This window comes from Ruditapes philippinarum, unplaced genomic scaffold (assembly GCF_026571515.1).
Source record: "Ruditapes philippinarum isolate M1 unplaced genomic scaffold, ASM2657151v2 ctg6178_1_1_1_1, whole genome shotgun sequence".
Lineage (NCBI taxonomy): Eukaryota > Metazoa > Mollusca > Bivalvia > Venerida > Veneridae > Ruditapes > Ruditapes philippinarum.
The window spans coordinates 42,462-59,788 of record NW_026860226.1 but is presented as its reverse complement, the minus strand read 5'-3'; the positions used below and the strand labels follow the sequence as shown (position 1 = coordinate 59,788).

The window sequence follows — 17,327 nt, the reverse complement described above, 5'->3', positions numbered from 1 at the left end:
TCGTTTTTAATATTTCGCTAATTTATATAATTTATATGTATTGACTCCTTTAGATGTATTATTTATGTTTACCTTTTTTAAATGGAAATTTCTATTTGTTCGTTATTAAATAAAGAATATTGAGTTTAAGTTTGCGGTCTGTAGCTTATAGAACATTTATTATAAAAAACCCAAACTTTCTGGTATATGTTAAAAAGTTTTCAAATTAGAAAATAAACGCTGAAACTAACTTTTAACATTTGGATTTTTTTTGTAAGGGAAACAAAAGAAAAAGTGACTCTTTAACAAAATATTTGCTGAAATATTTGCTATTCTAGTTTTTCTTTGTAAGGAAATATTCCAACTGTTTTACTGAAATTATTCATTGTTATCAAATATTTAACATGTTCTTATCTGGCCGTAGCCGACTAGTAAAGGTGGTTAACTAGCTGGTTCACTTGTACCCTACCTTGTGGGTTTGGTTTCCGTTGGCTTACAGAATGACCTTTGTTCAACCCAAGTGCCTGCATATGGTTGAAAATAACGCGCAAATTGATATATGAGGTATACCTTAACCAGTAAAGCTAAAAAGTTAGGATGCGATATAACCTTTATTGTATTACCCGAAACCATTGACCCCCACCTCCACCGCAAAGAAAAAAAAACAAAGTCAAGATGTTCTTTGATTTCTTTCAGCCTCACCGAATGACCTCATCAAGATGATAGAACTGGATGTTGACAACAGGGTTATATATTTCGCTACTGGAGACAATAAGATATATAGAAGACCAGTTGATTTGCCAATAGAAAATGGTGCGAAAGAGCTTATAAAAGATGCGCCAGGAATAATAAGTGGCAAGTATTTGATAATGAAAACGCAAAGTTGTGCTATTTCAGTTTGAAAAACGTACGTTACTTATTATGAAAATCAAAAAAGAAATATGGATATAAGTAAACAGCTCAGAAAGTAAAATAAAAGATTTTATGTTGATTGGAAACTAATAAAATTGATACAGTATTCACATAATCTAAGTTTAGAAAACGCAAAATCAAAGCTGTAAAGTTTTTTAAAGTAAGACTCCTTATTTATTATTCGGTTTACAAACTGTTCAGATTTATATATCATGTTTTTTTGTTTTTTAATTCAATCAGGATTGGCATATGACCTTAAATATTCACCAAATCTATACTGGTCAGAGTCGGACACAAACAATATATGGTACGTGGACACATCAACATTATTTTCAAACAGGATATTCACCGGCGGACAGAATACCCTCGTTAAACCGAGGGACATTATTGTTCTCCCCAATGAAAGGTAAGCTTTATTAAACCACAATATAATATGGTATGCACATATGATTATGACTAACAATATATCCCTCGGCGGGCAAGTCAGTCTCGAAAAATAAATCCGAGGGACATTATTGTTCTCCCCGAAGAAAGCTTTATTTAACTCACAATATATAGAGGATATTGAATGAATGTAAGTTCAATACTGAATTTATTGCACGAGTTGAATAAAATTATATTATGCGAGCCTCTGGAGAGCATTATATTATTTTATTCAACGAGTGCAATAAATTCAGTAATGAACTTACACGAATTTAATATTCTATTTATCACATACACAAAAATAAAGACCGTTTAAAGTGAAATAAGAGTCATTTCATTGACGCGGCTATAGTATAACGCTAACATTTAGCGCGTCTTTACACTATGTTTGTATAACGCTAATGACGTCACGTCAAAATATATGCACGGCCGTGCAATACCATATTTACGGAGTCGCAAAATCGGCACGGGTGTGTGATAAATAGAGGATATTGAATGAGTGTAAGTTCAATACTGAATTATTGCACGAGTTGAATAAACTTATATTATGCGAGCCTCTGGCGAGCATAATATTATTTTATTCAACGAGTGCAATAAATTCAGTAATGAACTTACACGAATTTAATATTCTATTTATCACATACCCAAAATAAAGACCGTTTAAGGTAAAATAAGAGTCATTTTTCATTGACGCTTCTATAGTATAACGCTTACATTTAGCGCGTCTTTACACTATGTTTGAATAACGCTAATGATGTCACGTCAAAATATATGCACGGCCGTGCAATACCATATTTACGGAGTCGCAAAATCGGCACGGATGTGTGATGAAATATGGTAATTGCACACGTTAACAATATTTTGTAAATTTGATATCCCTCGTCGGGCAAGTCAGCCTCGAAAATCCGAGGGACATTATTGTTTTCCCTCTTAGGTCAGCATGATATACATCCTCGAAAAATACAGTTCAGTGTTTATTTATTATAAAAAATGAGAATAGTCCTATGAATTATAATTAAAAATTTGACGAAACTATTACACACTTTAAAATAAATATTTATAAGGCAAAAATATGGCAAGAGAAAACAGTTTGAAAGTAATTGTCTAAAATCTCGTAAGATCAGTTATCAATCATTTTAACTTCTAATGATAATCACAAAAATGAATGATTATCAACCGTTCTTTTGCTTTCATCATCAGTCATTCTTTATTATTTCCGGAATTTGATTCATTCTTCGACATTTCCGGCATTTTCTGTCAATCTTCGAGTTTCATGCACTCTAAAATACAAAATGTCAATCACTTTATCGGAAGTGTTATTAATACAACGTACAGGAAAAACAAAGTGGGTCGAATCTCTTAGAAACGATTATGGGTGACATGATTTAAATATTATATTTGATAGAAGTTTGGCATGGGTAGCAGGCAATCAAGGGAATGTGTCTATTCAGATGATGACGATAACTGGGCAGAATCTTCGCACAGTTAAAGCCAACCTACCAGAGGTCGTTTCCATGGTTTATGACCACGAGGCACGGGTGTAAGTAAACATGTTTTCTTATTCTTTAAGAACGCACGTGAGGTTCTGAAGCATAAAAGAAATATAGTTTGAAATTATAAAAGAAATTAAAGTGTGCAGTTAACACGGGCGGTGTGCAAAAATAATGAAAACATATATTCCTAAAAAAATGCCCGATTTGAGTAAAAAAACAAGTTTATAAATTATATGTTGTTGTTTTGTTTTTGTTTTTTTACTCATTTGACACAATTAAAATGATTATTCTTTAATAATGGAATGGGCAAACGGTCTAACCCTTTGCACACAAGTTATTGGTCTGGACCTAAGGTTGTTAGCCTTTGGTTCCATTTCATGTCCAGACCAATTTGCATATCAGTGCACAAATTTTTGGGGGTAAGGATTAACAAATTATGCATTTCCGTGATAAGTATAAAATATTAGCGTAGCAGGGACTTAGGTGATGATAATAAAACAAAACTTAGTTTAACGTAATGAGCACTACTTGCTATATACAAACTCTATACAAACTCTTACATCTTACTCTTTCGTGATTTCGTGATTTCGAATGTCTTTTCTACATATGTTTCGAGACGATTGAGTCCAATTTTCAAAGGCCAATTAGACCCTAAATGCTTTCATTTTTATTAATCAAGAAGTAGCTCATTATTCATATCTCTGAGCCATTTTACAAGACTTCACATCTATGCTAACTTAGCTTGTCGAGCGCGTATTCCTTCAGATTTATGTTTTATGATATATAAGCCTGCCGTTATTCAATTATATGACTGACATTTTGTAAATTGGGCAATGCTATTTGAACATTCGTACATTTGTTTAAAGTACTATATCAATATCATGTCTGAAAGATTACTGTTTTCAGGTTTTACTTCGTTTCAAACAACAAATTATACAAGGTAGCGCTAAATGGGACGGAGATAAGCCAATATCCTTTAGAAAATCCAAATGTTTATTTAATTCTCCATTACAACGTAAGTTAATTACTAGTTTTAAATAGTTTAAGACAAAGTTTATTACCTTTTTTCCAAAGCATCATATGTCCAGCAAATACAAATGTACAAAAACCTCTTAGAAATACATTTTAAAATACTTTTTATGTCCATTGTGAATACAATGTATAAACCATTTTGAGTTTGCCTTTGGCGCTTCCATTCTTTTAAAGAGTTTAATTTCTTAAAACTTAAGTAAGGGGGGAAGGGGGATTTTCAAGTCCGAACAGTATGTCCAGTTATATACATCTTTATCCAATTTCACACGTATTATAAACAAATAATTCAACATTTCTTAGATTCTAAATATACATTATTTAACATGATTTTTTAGGAGGCATGTATTTCATAATTATGACATTTATTTCAGAATTATTTAGCTTGGATTTACACAAATGCTGCGCTTGGATATGTCATTAAAACAAAGGATTTGATAACAAACACCACAGTCACGCATAGAATCCTTAGCAGAACATCTCTGTACAACAGCATGAAAGTTCTTGATACCAATCTAAAACTACCAAGCTCAAGTAAGTTATAATATCTGAAAACGCAAGTAAGTGATAATATCTGAAAACGCAAGTAAGTGATAATATTTGAAAACGCATGTAAGTGATAATGTCTGAAAACGCGAGTAGATTTATATGATAATATCTGGAAACGCATTTAAGTGATAATATCTGAAAACACGAGTAAGTGATAATATCTGAAAACACGAGTAAGTGATAATATCTGAAAACGCGAGTAAGTGATAATATCTGAAAAAGTGAGTAAGTGATATTTTTTGAAAACGCAAGTAAGTGATAATGTCTGAAACGCAAGTAAGTGATAATGTCTGAAACGCATGTAAGTGATAAAATCTGGAAACGCAAGTAAGTGATAATATCTAAAAACGAGAGTAAGTGATAATATCTAGTGATAATATCTAAAAACGCAAGGAAGTGATAATATCTGAAAACGTAAGTGATAACACCTGAAAACGCAAGTAAGAGATATTGTCTGAAAACGCATGTAGTTAGAGGTTAATACTTGGTTGCTGCTCGGCATTATGCGATAATGGCCCGAAGATGTGCATAATGGCCTTAGGGCCGCAGGCCCGAAAGACATTATGGACTCGAGGGCCATTATCGCATAAAGACGAGCAGCAACCAAGTATTAACGTCTTTAATACCTATGTCCGAAATACGGCATTTAGACATCGCCGCTAATCTTGGTTGTCGCCCTTTCTAAGAAACGGACTGTTGTCAATGTAAACAAAATTTTAATACACATGTAGCTGTCATTCAGTTTAATTCTCCGATTACCTTTAAAAACATGACAAAACAAAATAAATATGAGACAATGTTGTTTTATTGTTGTTTATATCGATAAATACTCTTGTATTTTTTATAAACTTTAGTGTCTTCAAGAATGGTTTCAGAGATTTATGTCTAGCTTTAAAAAATTTGCCATCGATACGATCTTTTTTTCTACCGTCTAACTGAAATCATTTTTGGAAGTTCTGAGGGCCATGTTTTGTCTTGGAATGAGTTATTGTATTCTTTTCTTTTCTTGAGTTTATAAATATTCAATGTTAAGCTTTGTTGATTGCGATTGATTACGTCATTTAAACTTTAAATTTTGTGTGCAAGTGACTAGTTCATTCAACGTCAGCAGCCATGTTGAAAGTCACTGAGAGTTGATGACGTCATTCTGTACGTGCGCTCATTCACTCGCCCACATAGGTAATCGGCGCGTTGATTGGTCACTACCCCCGCACCCCCCTCCCCCCTCACCCCCACACCCACTCTACAGCCCTCCTACCTCTCAAAACCATGTAAAATACAGTATTTTTCATTTGAAACATGTTTTAATATTTGGTTTATGCTTTTAATTCAATAACCTTCATTTCCTACAAAAAATAAAAAATTGATACATATATATTTAGTAAAGGTATGCAACTCGCTGCTCAATTTTCAGCACTCATCTTAATATGAACTCCATAACTTCAACATTTTTTCACCAATTTTCAATATTTTGGTACCAAATGGTAGGGAATTGATTACTCTTAAAGGAATTAAAGTTGTCATTACAATCATTTCAAGTTATAAGAAGATATGTAATCTCGAAGTCACCGCAAGTGTAACTCGACAGTGATCTGACCGCTGGGTTTTCTTCAAAATTACCCGACTAAACGGCAGTTTATTCGAAATGAATGCATATTTCATTGTATTGCGCATATAAATATGATCAAATTATATTATTATTTGTAATAACTGTTCAATCAAAACATCTTATAAAACTATAACAAACCTTTTTTCCTATATGTTAAATTCCAAATTATAATGCAAGTAATAGTTCTACAGAGTGCTCTCCCCTTCATTTTTTGTACGGAGTATTTTCATTGGTCTAAGGTTTTCATACGACCAATGAAAATACTCCATACGAATGCTTCCGTTTATACATGTGTACTTTCATTTTGGATTGGAGAATTTGGCATATCGGAAAAAAGGTTTGTTATAGTTTTATAAGCTGTTTTGATTGAACAGTTATTACAAATAATAATATAATTTGATCATATTTATATGCGCAATACAATGAAATATGCATTCATTTCGAATAAACTGCCGTTTAGTCGGGTAATTTTGAAGAAAACCCAGCGGTCAGATCACTGTCGAGTTACACTTGCGGTGACTTCGAGATTACATATCTTCTTATAACTTGAAATGATTGTAATGACAACTTTAATTCCTTTAAGAGTAATCAATTCCCTACCATTTGGTACCAAAATATTGAAAATTGGTGAAAAAATGTTGAAGTTATGGAGTTCATATTAAGATGAGTGCTGAAAATTGAGCGGCGAGTTGCATACCTTTACTAAATATATATGTATCAATTTTTTATTTTTTGTAGGAAATGAAGGTTATTGAATTAAAAGCATAAACCAAATATTAAAACATGTTTCAAATGAAAAATACTGTATTTTACATGGTTTTGAGAGGTAGGAGGGCTGTAGAGTGGGTGTGGGGTGAGGGGGAGGGGGTGCGGGGGTAGTGACCAATCAACGCGCCGATTACCTATGCTCGCCCATTATGGAAAAATAATGCCGAGTAGCAAGGCGGCCAAAATTGCATAATGACCTAGATCTTGCCATAATGGCCCTGAAATACCCTAGATTTTGTTACTATATATAGTAACATAGGTATTAATAAGTGATAATGTATGTAAACGCTAGTAAATGATTATATCTTAAAACGCGAGTAAGTGATAATGTCTGAAAACGCATGTAGTAAGTGATAATGTATGTAAACGCTAGTAAATGATAATATCTGAAAACACGAGTCAGTTACATCATCAGTGAACGCAAATTATGTGCATATAATAAAAGCAAATGAAAGTAAGTCTGCAGTACTTTTCTTAAACTGTCTTCAATAGAGTTCGTTAAACTATTTATTTAAACGTCGCACGAATGTGGATTAACGCTACGCATGTGTCATTTTCATTTTTGTTTATTTAATCTAGCCATCCTCATTTGAGGAAGAAGTAGGGCAAAGACAAGATAAGATTTAAATTATTTAAAGCTTTAGATTCAAATATGTATTTTATTTAAGTTCTTAATGAGTTTTCTTAAAAGAATATATTGAATATATCTTCACAAAAACCTTATTTTTAGGTCCCTGTGCATTCATGAATGGCGGATGTGAACAAGTCTGCATACCGACGTACTCAGGTGACATCATGACTAAAGTCTGTGACTGTTCCCTAGGTTTCAAGCTTGAGAAAGACGGTCTCACTTGTCGATCAGGTAATATTGTTAAAGACATAGCTTTAAATGAGTTTCAATTATAGTACTTCTTTTTTATTTTAAATTGAAGACGACAATAGTCAATAGTCAATAAAACATGTAAAGAAACAAAAGGTTAATTTGAACTTTAATTTTCTTTTCTTTTCCGAAGTAAATAACAATGTCAAATAAAAGAAAATGAAGCATGCATTGCTATGTTGGCGGATTTGGGACACTTTTGTGCGTTGTCGAACTTCCGTTTTGTCGTCCTTTCACAAACGATGCGCCCCAATTGTCGCTCAGCTCATATTGAAGGATTTGCTATAAGCCAAGCGAATGGGCGACATAGCGACAACGCGCAGCACTTCAACACGCCGTTTGACGTGCTTCGCTTTCGACAGGACGACAAGCTGACAGTGCAACAACGCGCTTTTTGGCGCGCTTCGCTAGCGACAAGACGACGGGACGAAAAGGCGATGACGATATAGGTTGTGTTGTTGCTATTGACAACGCAACGCGCAAAGTGTACCGAATCAGCCACCATAGATGTAGTAAATATATATAAACACATTTGAGATGAAGCCTGAAAGATTGCTGAAATAGCAAAACGCTGCGTTAATTATTTATAAATTGTATACAATTTAAACCTAATATTTATGGTCTCAACAAAGAGGAGCGGTGGCTTAGTGGTTAAGTTCTGTCGCTTTCAACCCAGGAATCATAGGTTCTGGAATTAATTGGGTAACGAATTTGTCTCCTCATATCACACCAGTACTTGGTATGAGGTAAGAAATTCTCTAAGCTTTAACTCAGACTACATGTATTTGGTTGCCATAGAATGTACTCTGACCAATGAAAATCCTGAGTTTTGGAGATATCTTTAGCTCACTTGAGCTAGCTCAGGGTGAGCTTTTAGGATCGTTGAGTGTCCGTCGTCCGCCCACACTTGTTCGTTAACACTCTAGTGGTCACATTTTTGCCTCAATCATCATCAAACTTGGTCAGGATGCTTGTCTAGGTAATTGCTCGGATGAGTTCGAACATGGGTCATCTCGGATGAAAAACTAGGTCACAGGAGCTAAAAATTAGAAAAATCTTGTTAACACTGTAGTGGCTACTGTTTTGATTCAAATATCCTGGAAATTGGTCTGAAAGTTTGTTTTGATGATTTCTAGGTCAAGTTTGAATATGGGTCGCCTGAGGTCAAAAACTAGGTCACACCGCCCAAATATGGAAAAACATTGTTAACACTCTAGTGTTCAGGTCACATTTTTGACTCAATTATCATCAAACTTGGTCAGGATGCTTGCCCAGGTAATAGCTCTGATGAGTTTGAACATGGGTCATCTCGAATTTAAAACTAGGTCACAGGAGCTAAAAAAAGAAATATCTTGTTAACACTGTAGTGGCTACTTTTTTGATTCAAATATCCTGGAAATTGGTCTGAAAGTTTGTTTTGATGATTTCTAGGTCAAGTTTGAATATGGGTCATCTCGGGTCAAAGCCTAGGTCACACTGCTCAAATATGGATAATCTTTGTTAACACTCTAGTCTAGTACTCACCTGTCATGAAACTTGGTCAGAATCTTGTCTAGGTCATTGTTCGGATGAGTTCGATGTGTCAGGTGTCAGAGCGATCTAGGGCCATCTTGGCCCTCTTGTTTACGATATCAAGGCCAGGTTGTTAGTACCAAGACACGAACAATCGAGTGTGGTTAAAAAGATACAATTTTTCTTCATTATCGATCTGAATTAAGATAATGATGAGGGTAAAATTTATGATCAAATTAGAACTGGTACAAACCCAGCTACCGCTTTAAATATGGATGATAGAAGAAGATTTCCCTGTTCAACAATGGAAAAACAGAGACTCGTTTTCGTTACTCTATAGTCACGTGTTCATTTCTATTTTTAGACCTCACTATGGATAACTTTCTGCTAGTGACAGATTGGACAAATACAGCCTTACATCAGATAGATTTGTCAACCGGTGGAATTAATTCTATATATAACAAGGAAAACACTATTTACGTGGGAATGTACTACGATGCACCGGCTGGTAGGCTGATATGGACTGAATATCGCCGCAGATTCGTTTATAGTTCGAAATTGGACGGAAGCTACCCGAGAACGATTGGTGATATAGGTGAGCTTTTTCATAACGTTATAATTTTAATACCCATCTAAATAGATTTAATATATAGCAAATGATTGATGCAAGTGTTTGAAGTAGCTCATAATAGGTTTTTGTTTGTTGAGCTGTTCAATGAAATGTTCAACCTTTAAAAGGTTGTCTTTATTTTACATTTAATAGAAATGTTCAAACTTCTTCAGTTTTCCTTAAGCTTTTATGTTCAGTTTACAAATTGTTCATAGATATTTTTCTTTACTTTAACGTGTTGTTCACATAAATGTTTATAGAAATGCTTGAGGAAACACGTTTGTGTTACATGATATACATTTTTTAAGTTTTTTTTATATTGACATGCGACTTTGCGATGTCTAAGTGCCTTCGTTTTGTATTATACTCAGAACTGAGAGTTTACCAGAGGCATATTGAATTTTGAACAATAAATTTCAAAATGCAAGGATAGTATATTTAATGACCTAAACAAATTCTAATGACACGTGCTGATAATTAAAGCCCTAGTTTAAATCAGATAAAACTAGAAGCGTGTCCATTTGACACTACTTTGTCAGTCTACTAATAAACAAGCGTGGCAGCGGGACGGACGGACGGACAATGACTACTTTACTGCTCCCCTACCCCCTTAAGTAGAGTGGTGTCGGGCATGAAAAAAGATAAATACCATCAAAAATAAGCACAGTATTATTATTTTGAAATCTAACTTTCTACAGTGTTGGAGCAGTACCTCTTAACGCTTGCAGAAATCAAGATCAAAGAGTAGAAGAAAATCGCTTTTTTCATCGGGTTTTACATTTTACATTTATTAACGTGCATTTTGTATATAAATCGGTGTGTAGAGATTAATAAGATGTCTTAAAAAGCGTTTTGGCGGGTAAAAAGGGCTGGGTTTAAGCATTAAATCATTCAAGCGCCTGGCCCGGTATTTACCGAGATACGGTATTTAGTGTGGTGCTTCAACACGTTTTTAAGTTTCACTCATTTTTTGCTAAGGTGATGCATACCCCTACCGGATGGACAAAGATACGACAACAGGTAACCTGTACTATACAACGATTGGAGGAAACGACCACATTGGCGTGCTGACACCTTCCGGGATAAATAAAGTGCTTCGTAGAAAAAAGGCGAGAGAAATACTTGGGGATATAGTTGTTCACCCAGAAAAGGGGTACATTGTGTATTTCTATATGAATTTTTCTTTGATATTATTTTGAAACGTTAACTTTACAATATAATAGTGAATACATTGTCTTGGCAGTTTTCATGAAGCCAACACAATGTATTTAACAACTTGTTTCTTTGAAATCAGAAAATTGTTCATTTATATCTCACACTGTTTGTGATGTCAGTTTAGGACAGTAATCAGTCACTCATACCCCGGTCACATATTCACGGAATACGCCCACGGAAGAGCCACGGATTAATTCCGGCATCGTCCGTAGCTACCCGTACTGGTCAGTAGCTCTCCGTATTGTAACCGTAATCAATCGTAGTAGTCCTTGTATATCCGTAGCGATCCTTGACAATTTTTGAACATGCACAAAAATTTGCTACGGAAAAATCAACCGTAGCGTATCCCTGCTAGTCCGTATTAAACCGTACTGATACGTACTGGTCCGTACGAAAACCGTACTAGTCCGTACTGATTCGTAGTCCACCAACATGTCACGGATTTCCACGGTTTTGTACGGAGAACTACTTATTTGTACGGTTACCCTACGTATAAGCTACGGTTTTAATACGGATTGATGCGGCATTGTCACGGAAAGCCACGATCGTAATACGTTGTACTACGTAGAGGCAGGGATTAGCACGTTCTTATACTGTTTATTGCGTTGCAACACGGAACGGTACGGAATGGTACGGTCCACCACTGTTTAGTACGGATGAATTAAGTATCATGTACTTTTTCAAGGGTATAAATACTACCTTCTTGTTAAAAACAGACATATTTGCGAGAACATTCAATAAATGATAATTGCAATTTACTGGCTGCAACTTTATTTTGAAATGGTTCAGAATGCGGAGGCAGTGGTCGAGCTGCTTGATGACATGCATAGAGGTCAAAATATATTAATATCGTACTAGAATTCATAAGTAATAGAATATCATTTAATGTTACATATTTTACAAACATTGGATCGTGAAATTGGAGTAAATATGTACATAAAACGAAGTGTCTCATAAGCCTCGGACGCTGGCCCTTGAGTGATAATAAGATTAATTAACAAGCTTTTTACATATTTTAAAACATTAACATTCACGATAATTAATGTAATTGTAAAATGAACAGCAAACGTTAAAATTAAAAGAGAAGCAGTATTGATCAACATTTTTCATAATTGATTACTAGTCCATATCTAATCAGGTAAGAGAAGACAGACGAGATGGTGGACTAGAGATGGGCTTTTACGAAGACCGCTTCATGTTTAGTATGAGGCTCTCATGTCCGAACTTGTTATTCAAGAAATTCACTTTAATCGGACCTGATGTGTCTCGGGGGTCGGACGCGATTAGGCCGAATCCTCTCCGTCAAAATCATTGAACTCTGCAATTCGTTTTCTAGGTGTTCTTTTCTTGTGAGGCATTTTGAAAATGAGCATGCAAGAGGTTGTGGACGGATGAATTAGGTCCGTATAGATCCGTGGCAATTCGTTCTTCTCCGTATCAATTCGTTCTTCTCCGTATCAGACCGTACTTATTCGTACTAACCCGTGCTTATACCGTAGCAGGCCGTAGTGTATCCGTAGTGCGCCCGTCCTGATTCGTTTCGCTCCGTATCAAACCGTGTCGGTCCGTAACAATCCGTGTCTCTCCGGGGGCTTTTGGTGGTAAATCCGTCGGACTCCGTACTCATACCGTTGTGTGTCCGTACTGGAACCGTAGCGGACTACGGAATTTCACATTTCCGTAGTAATCCGTGAACGATTAGACCGTAGCTCTTCCGTAGCATTATCCGTGAATATGTGACCGGGGCATTACCGGCATATGTGTCCTGGCAGGTGTTATTGTTGTTGTTGTTTTTTGTGTGGGTTTTTGTTGTTTTTTTTTAATTAGTTACATAACTTTATTCTACAATGCTCATTTGGCGGGACGTTAAAGAATTAGGTAGATCTAAATTCACGCAATGGCATTATATAAATAACACATGGGTTTGTGGGTAACAGTAAAAATATCATCCCGAGGAAAATACTGTTACCCGAGGCGTATTTATACGAGGGATGATATTTTTACTGTTACCCAAAAAACCCATGTGTTATTTATTTTATTACCCCGAACAAAAACTTGAAGTTCTAAATTTGTCAACTAAATCTTAACCATAGGTAATCGGCGCGTTGATTGGTCACTACCCCGCACCCCCCTCCCCCCTCACCCCCACACCCACTCTACAGCCCTCCTACCTCTCAAAACCATGTAAAATACAGTATTTTTCATTTGAAACATGTTTTAATATTTGGTTTATGCTTTTAATTCAATAACCTTCATTTCCTACAAAAGATAAAAATTGATACATATATATTTAGTAAAGGTATGCAACTTGCCGTTTATTTTTTAGCACTCATCTTAATACAAACTCTTTTTTTCACCTAATTTTCAAAATCTTGGTACCAAATGGTAGGGAATTGATTACTCTTAAAGGAAATAAAGTTGTCATTACAATCATTTCAAGTTATAAGAAGATATGGAATCTCGAAGTCACCGCAAGTGTAAGTCGACAGTGACCTGACCGCTGGGTTTTCTTCAAAATTACCCGACTAAACGGCAGTTTATTCGAAATGAATGCATATTTCATTGTATTGCGCATATAAATATGATCAAATTATATTATTATTTGTAATAACTGTTCAATCAAAACAGCTTATAAAACTATAACAAACCTTTTTCCCGATATGCCAAATTCTCCAATCCAAAATGAAAGTACACATGTATAAACGGAAGCATTCGTATGGAGTATTTTCATTGGTCGTATAAAAACCTTAGACCAATGAAAATACTCCGTACAAAAAATGAAGGGGAGAGCACTCTGTAGAACTATTACTTGCATTATAATTTGGAATTTAACATATAGGAAAAAAGGTTTGTTATAGTTTTATAAGATGTTTTCATTGAACAGTTATTACAAATAATAATATAATTTGATCATATTTATATGCGCAATACAATGAAATATGCATTCATTTCGAATAAACTGCCGTTTAGTCGGGTAATTTTGAAGAAAACCCAGCGGTCAGATCACTGTCGAGTTACACTTGCGGTGACTTCGAGATTACATATCTTCTTATAACTTGAAATGATTGTAATGACAACTTTAATTCCTTTAAGAGTAATCAATTCCCTACCATTTGGTACCAAAATATTGAAAATTGGTGAAAAAATGTTGAAGTTATGGAGTTCATATTAAGATGAGTGCTGAAAATTGAGCGGCGAGTTTGCATACCTTTACTAAATATATATGTATCAATTTTTTTTTTTTGTAGGAAATGAAGGTTATTGAATTAAAAGCATAAACCAAATATTAAAACATGTTTCAAATGAAAAATACTGTATTTTACATGGTTTTGAGAGGTAGGAGGCTGTAGAGTGAGTGTGGGGGTGAGGGGGGAGGGGGGTGCGGGGTAGTGACCAATCAACGCGCCGATTACCTATGAATCGAACTGCTAACAAAAATAAGCCAAGAGAAGCAGTAACTAAACTGTCCTTACCTTGCAAGTTTTAACTGCACTGTAGGCCTACTTGAGAAAATGTTTTTCTTTTATTCTTTAGGCAAGTGATGATATAAACCAGTCATAAACATAAAATAAGCTGTGTTTCATTCAGAAAACAAAACACTAACCCATTTATAATGTTATGATCTGTGAAATCTGATCCTTCTGCATCCAGAATATTCTTCGCATGGTTTTTGACAAAGTGCGTTTAGAAAATAACGATGATATCCTACAGATGTCTGTCCACCAACTCTATCTGTAACGTTTCACTGATTAGAATTGTTAAATTATCCTTTGTTGCATGCTTTAAATGTCTGCATGTTCCAGTTTGACACAAAACTATTTACATTACAATTACTTCCGTTGAAAACGGATGTTTCCTGTTGACTATTCAACAAAAAGATATTTAATACGCGAAAGGGACTCTAGGGTGCAAAGAACTAAATTTTATCTGTGTAATAGTTACTTCGGCGATGCCCTATCGTCGCAAATAAGAATGAATCGAGAAAAAAATGGCGGCCATTTTATTTCATTTTATTTAGAAAATAAACCACGTGACCAGATTTTATACTGTTAAAAAATACTGTTACCTATGTAACAGTACAAAATTCGTAGTCACGTGGTACACTTGCATTAACAGTAAGAATAACTCCCATAGGCCTATGGGAAATTAACATTACGAAAAAGGTGAGGGGTAATAATGCAAAATAACAGTATAGGTGTGTTTCTTTCTGTGTTAAGTATGATGTCATTTTGAACAAATTGATTTATCATAGTCTGTGTAAAAAATCAAGTGTTCGATCGTTTTCTTCAGCTGGATGTTTTATACTATTGTTGCCACAGTATCATATATAGCACGTGCTAACATGGATGGGACAAATGAAAGGAAGATAATCATCGGTAATCACGTGACCGTGCCTGATGGGTTAACCATTGACTTTACTAGTAAGTTGACGATTTATGATACTTGTACATGCTCCAAGTCCATGTGTTTGATGAATTTATAGTTTTATAGGCTCGCTCACTTGGCCTTTTTATTCCGGTGCCTATACCATGTGAATTTTTTCTTTTGATCTGCATTGAGCGGAAAAACTATGCCAATGACGGTCCAGTTAGCGTCAAGTGGTATATTCACAGTGGTTTTGTTCCTAAAGAAATTTAAGCGATTAATATGATGAAACGAATGTTTTTCAATACTGTTTGATACCAAATTTTTATGAGTGTTGACCAGAATTTACTTATGCCATCATTTTCAATTCTTAAAAACATTTAATTTTTAGTATCTTGTTACGGTTTAAAAAATAGTTAATTGCCGTAAAGAAGGACTACTGCTTTTGCTACTTTTGCTTTGTTGGCAATTGGTAAAGATATAGTAAATTAGTTTTTTGTATGGAAGTAAAAATACTACTTTGTTTACATTTTGCTACCTTTATGAAACATTACTGTAATTTCATGGGTTTTTCTTTTCAGTTGTTAACCATCAACCACGCTCTACATCCGTTATTAAAACATTTTAAACACATGTTTGACTTTTCTAAAGAATTCAAAATGATATGGATTTCTGAGGCATAATGTGCGTTAAAGAACATATCAAATAAATGACTTAGACTTGTTTCAATCATGCAATATCCACAATATCTGTTATTGTAACTATCAGGGTTTGTTCAAGTCACATGGCTTGTTTAAAAATAACTCGGTGATTCTGTCGGCGTCTAGATATATTTACGCTTCAAACCAAAAATATATAGAATTTATACAGAAATTCGTGATGGGAGTTTTAAAAAAAATGTCATTTTAACGTGATTCGAGTACTTTAAATCATTTTAATATTTTTGTCATTTATTTGCCTGAGTATCCCTTCAAATGAGCCGTGTCATGACAAAACCAACATAATGGTTTTGCGACCAGCATGGATCCAGACCAGCCTGCGCATCCGCGCAGTCTGATCTAGATCCATGCTGTTCGCATACAAACTCTATAACAAGTAGAGAAACCGATAGCGAACAGCATGGATCCTGATCAGACTGCGCGGATGCGCAGGCTGGTCTGGATCCATGTTGGTCGCAAAACCATTATGTTGGTTTTGTCATGACGCGGCTCAAATATGTTTTCGTTTTATAGACAACACACTTTACTGGTCGGACGCCGCCAACGATACAGTTCAACGTTGTAACTTTGACGGTAGGGAATGCGTTACATTAGTAAATAGAACTGGTACATACAAGCCAGAAGAAATAAGAGACCTTGTCACCGACGGGGAATTTCTTTACTATTCATCGTATTTACGAGAGTATGTATATATAATACGATTTAAATTAGGTTTTTTCTATAAGGGACATATCATATTCAAACAGGAGTTTTTTCACCACGATAGTTAAAGGGACTCCACTGATGTTGTCTTTTTCCAAATGACGGGACTGGATGTAATTTTCTGAGATTAATGTTCAATTGATGTAGGTCTAGATACATAACTTGTGTGCAATGTTTCAGATCATTTGCTCTCTCCTAGCGCAAAAGGACGATTTTCAATTTTTTTTTCAGTTTATTACGTAATTATCTTCTGCATATTTTACTGTTTTTAATGTGTCCTAGATGTTTTATGTAAGAAATTCAAATTTTATGTCTTTATGCTTTTGTACCTCAATGGAGGTCCTTTAAATGTTTAAATAATGTATTCAATAGAAACAACTTTAACACATATTTTTCAAAATATAACATGAAGTTTATATACATTTTCCATGTTTATTCTATAAAAGTCATGATTTAAAAATCCTGACAAGAAATCAGCTGAAAACAGTTGATAAATTATTATCTTGTATTGTATTCTGTTAAGACAAGTTTATTAAATCCAAAAAACGTTTTTAGCTAATAT

At 34.7% G+C, this 17,327-nt stretch overlaps 1 protein-coding gene across 1 annotated transcript in view; it reads left to right on the top strand.

The window, feature by feature from the left end:
* Window positions 1-17,327, top strand: part of LOC132759285 (low-density lipoprotein receptor-related protein 4-like) — a gene marked incomplete at its 5' end in the record, with an annotated part of 45,463 nt that overhangs the window by 19,846 nt on the left and 8,290 nt on the right. The window contains 10 exon segments of the mRNA XM_060751031.1: window positions 676-834; window positions 1,132-1,297; window positions 2,720-2,854; window positions 3,714-3,822; window positions 4,211-4,370; window positions 7,493-7,624; window positions 9,519-9,749; window positions 10,743-10,917; window positions 15,270-15,400; window positions 16,577-16,745. Of these exon segments, the coding sequence (XP_060607014.1) occupies window positions 676-834; window positions 1,132-1,297; window positions 2,720-2,854; window positions 3,714-3,822; window positions 4,211-4,370; window positions 7,493-7,624; window positions 9,519-9,749; window positions 10,743-10,917; window positions 15,270-15,400; window positions 16,577-16,745 (1,567 nt within the window).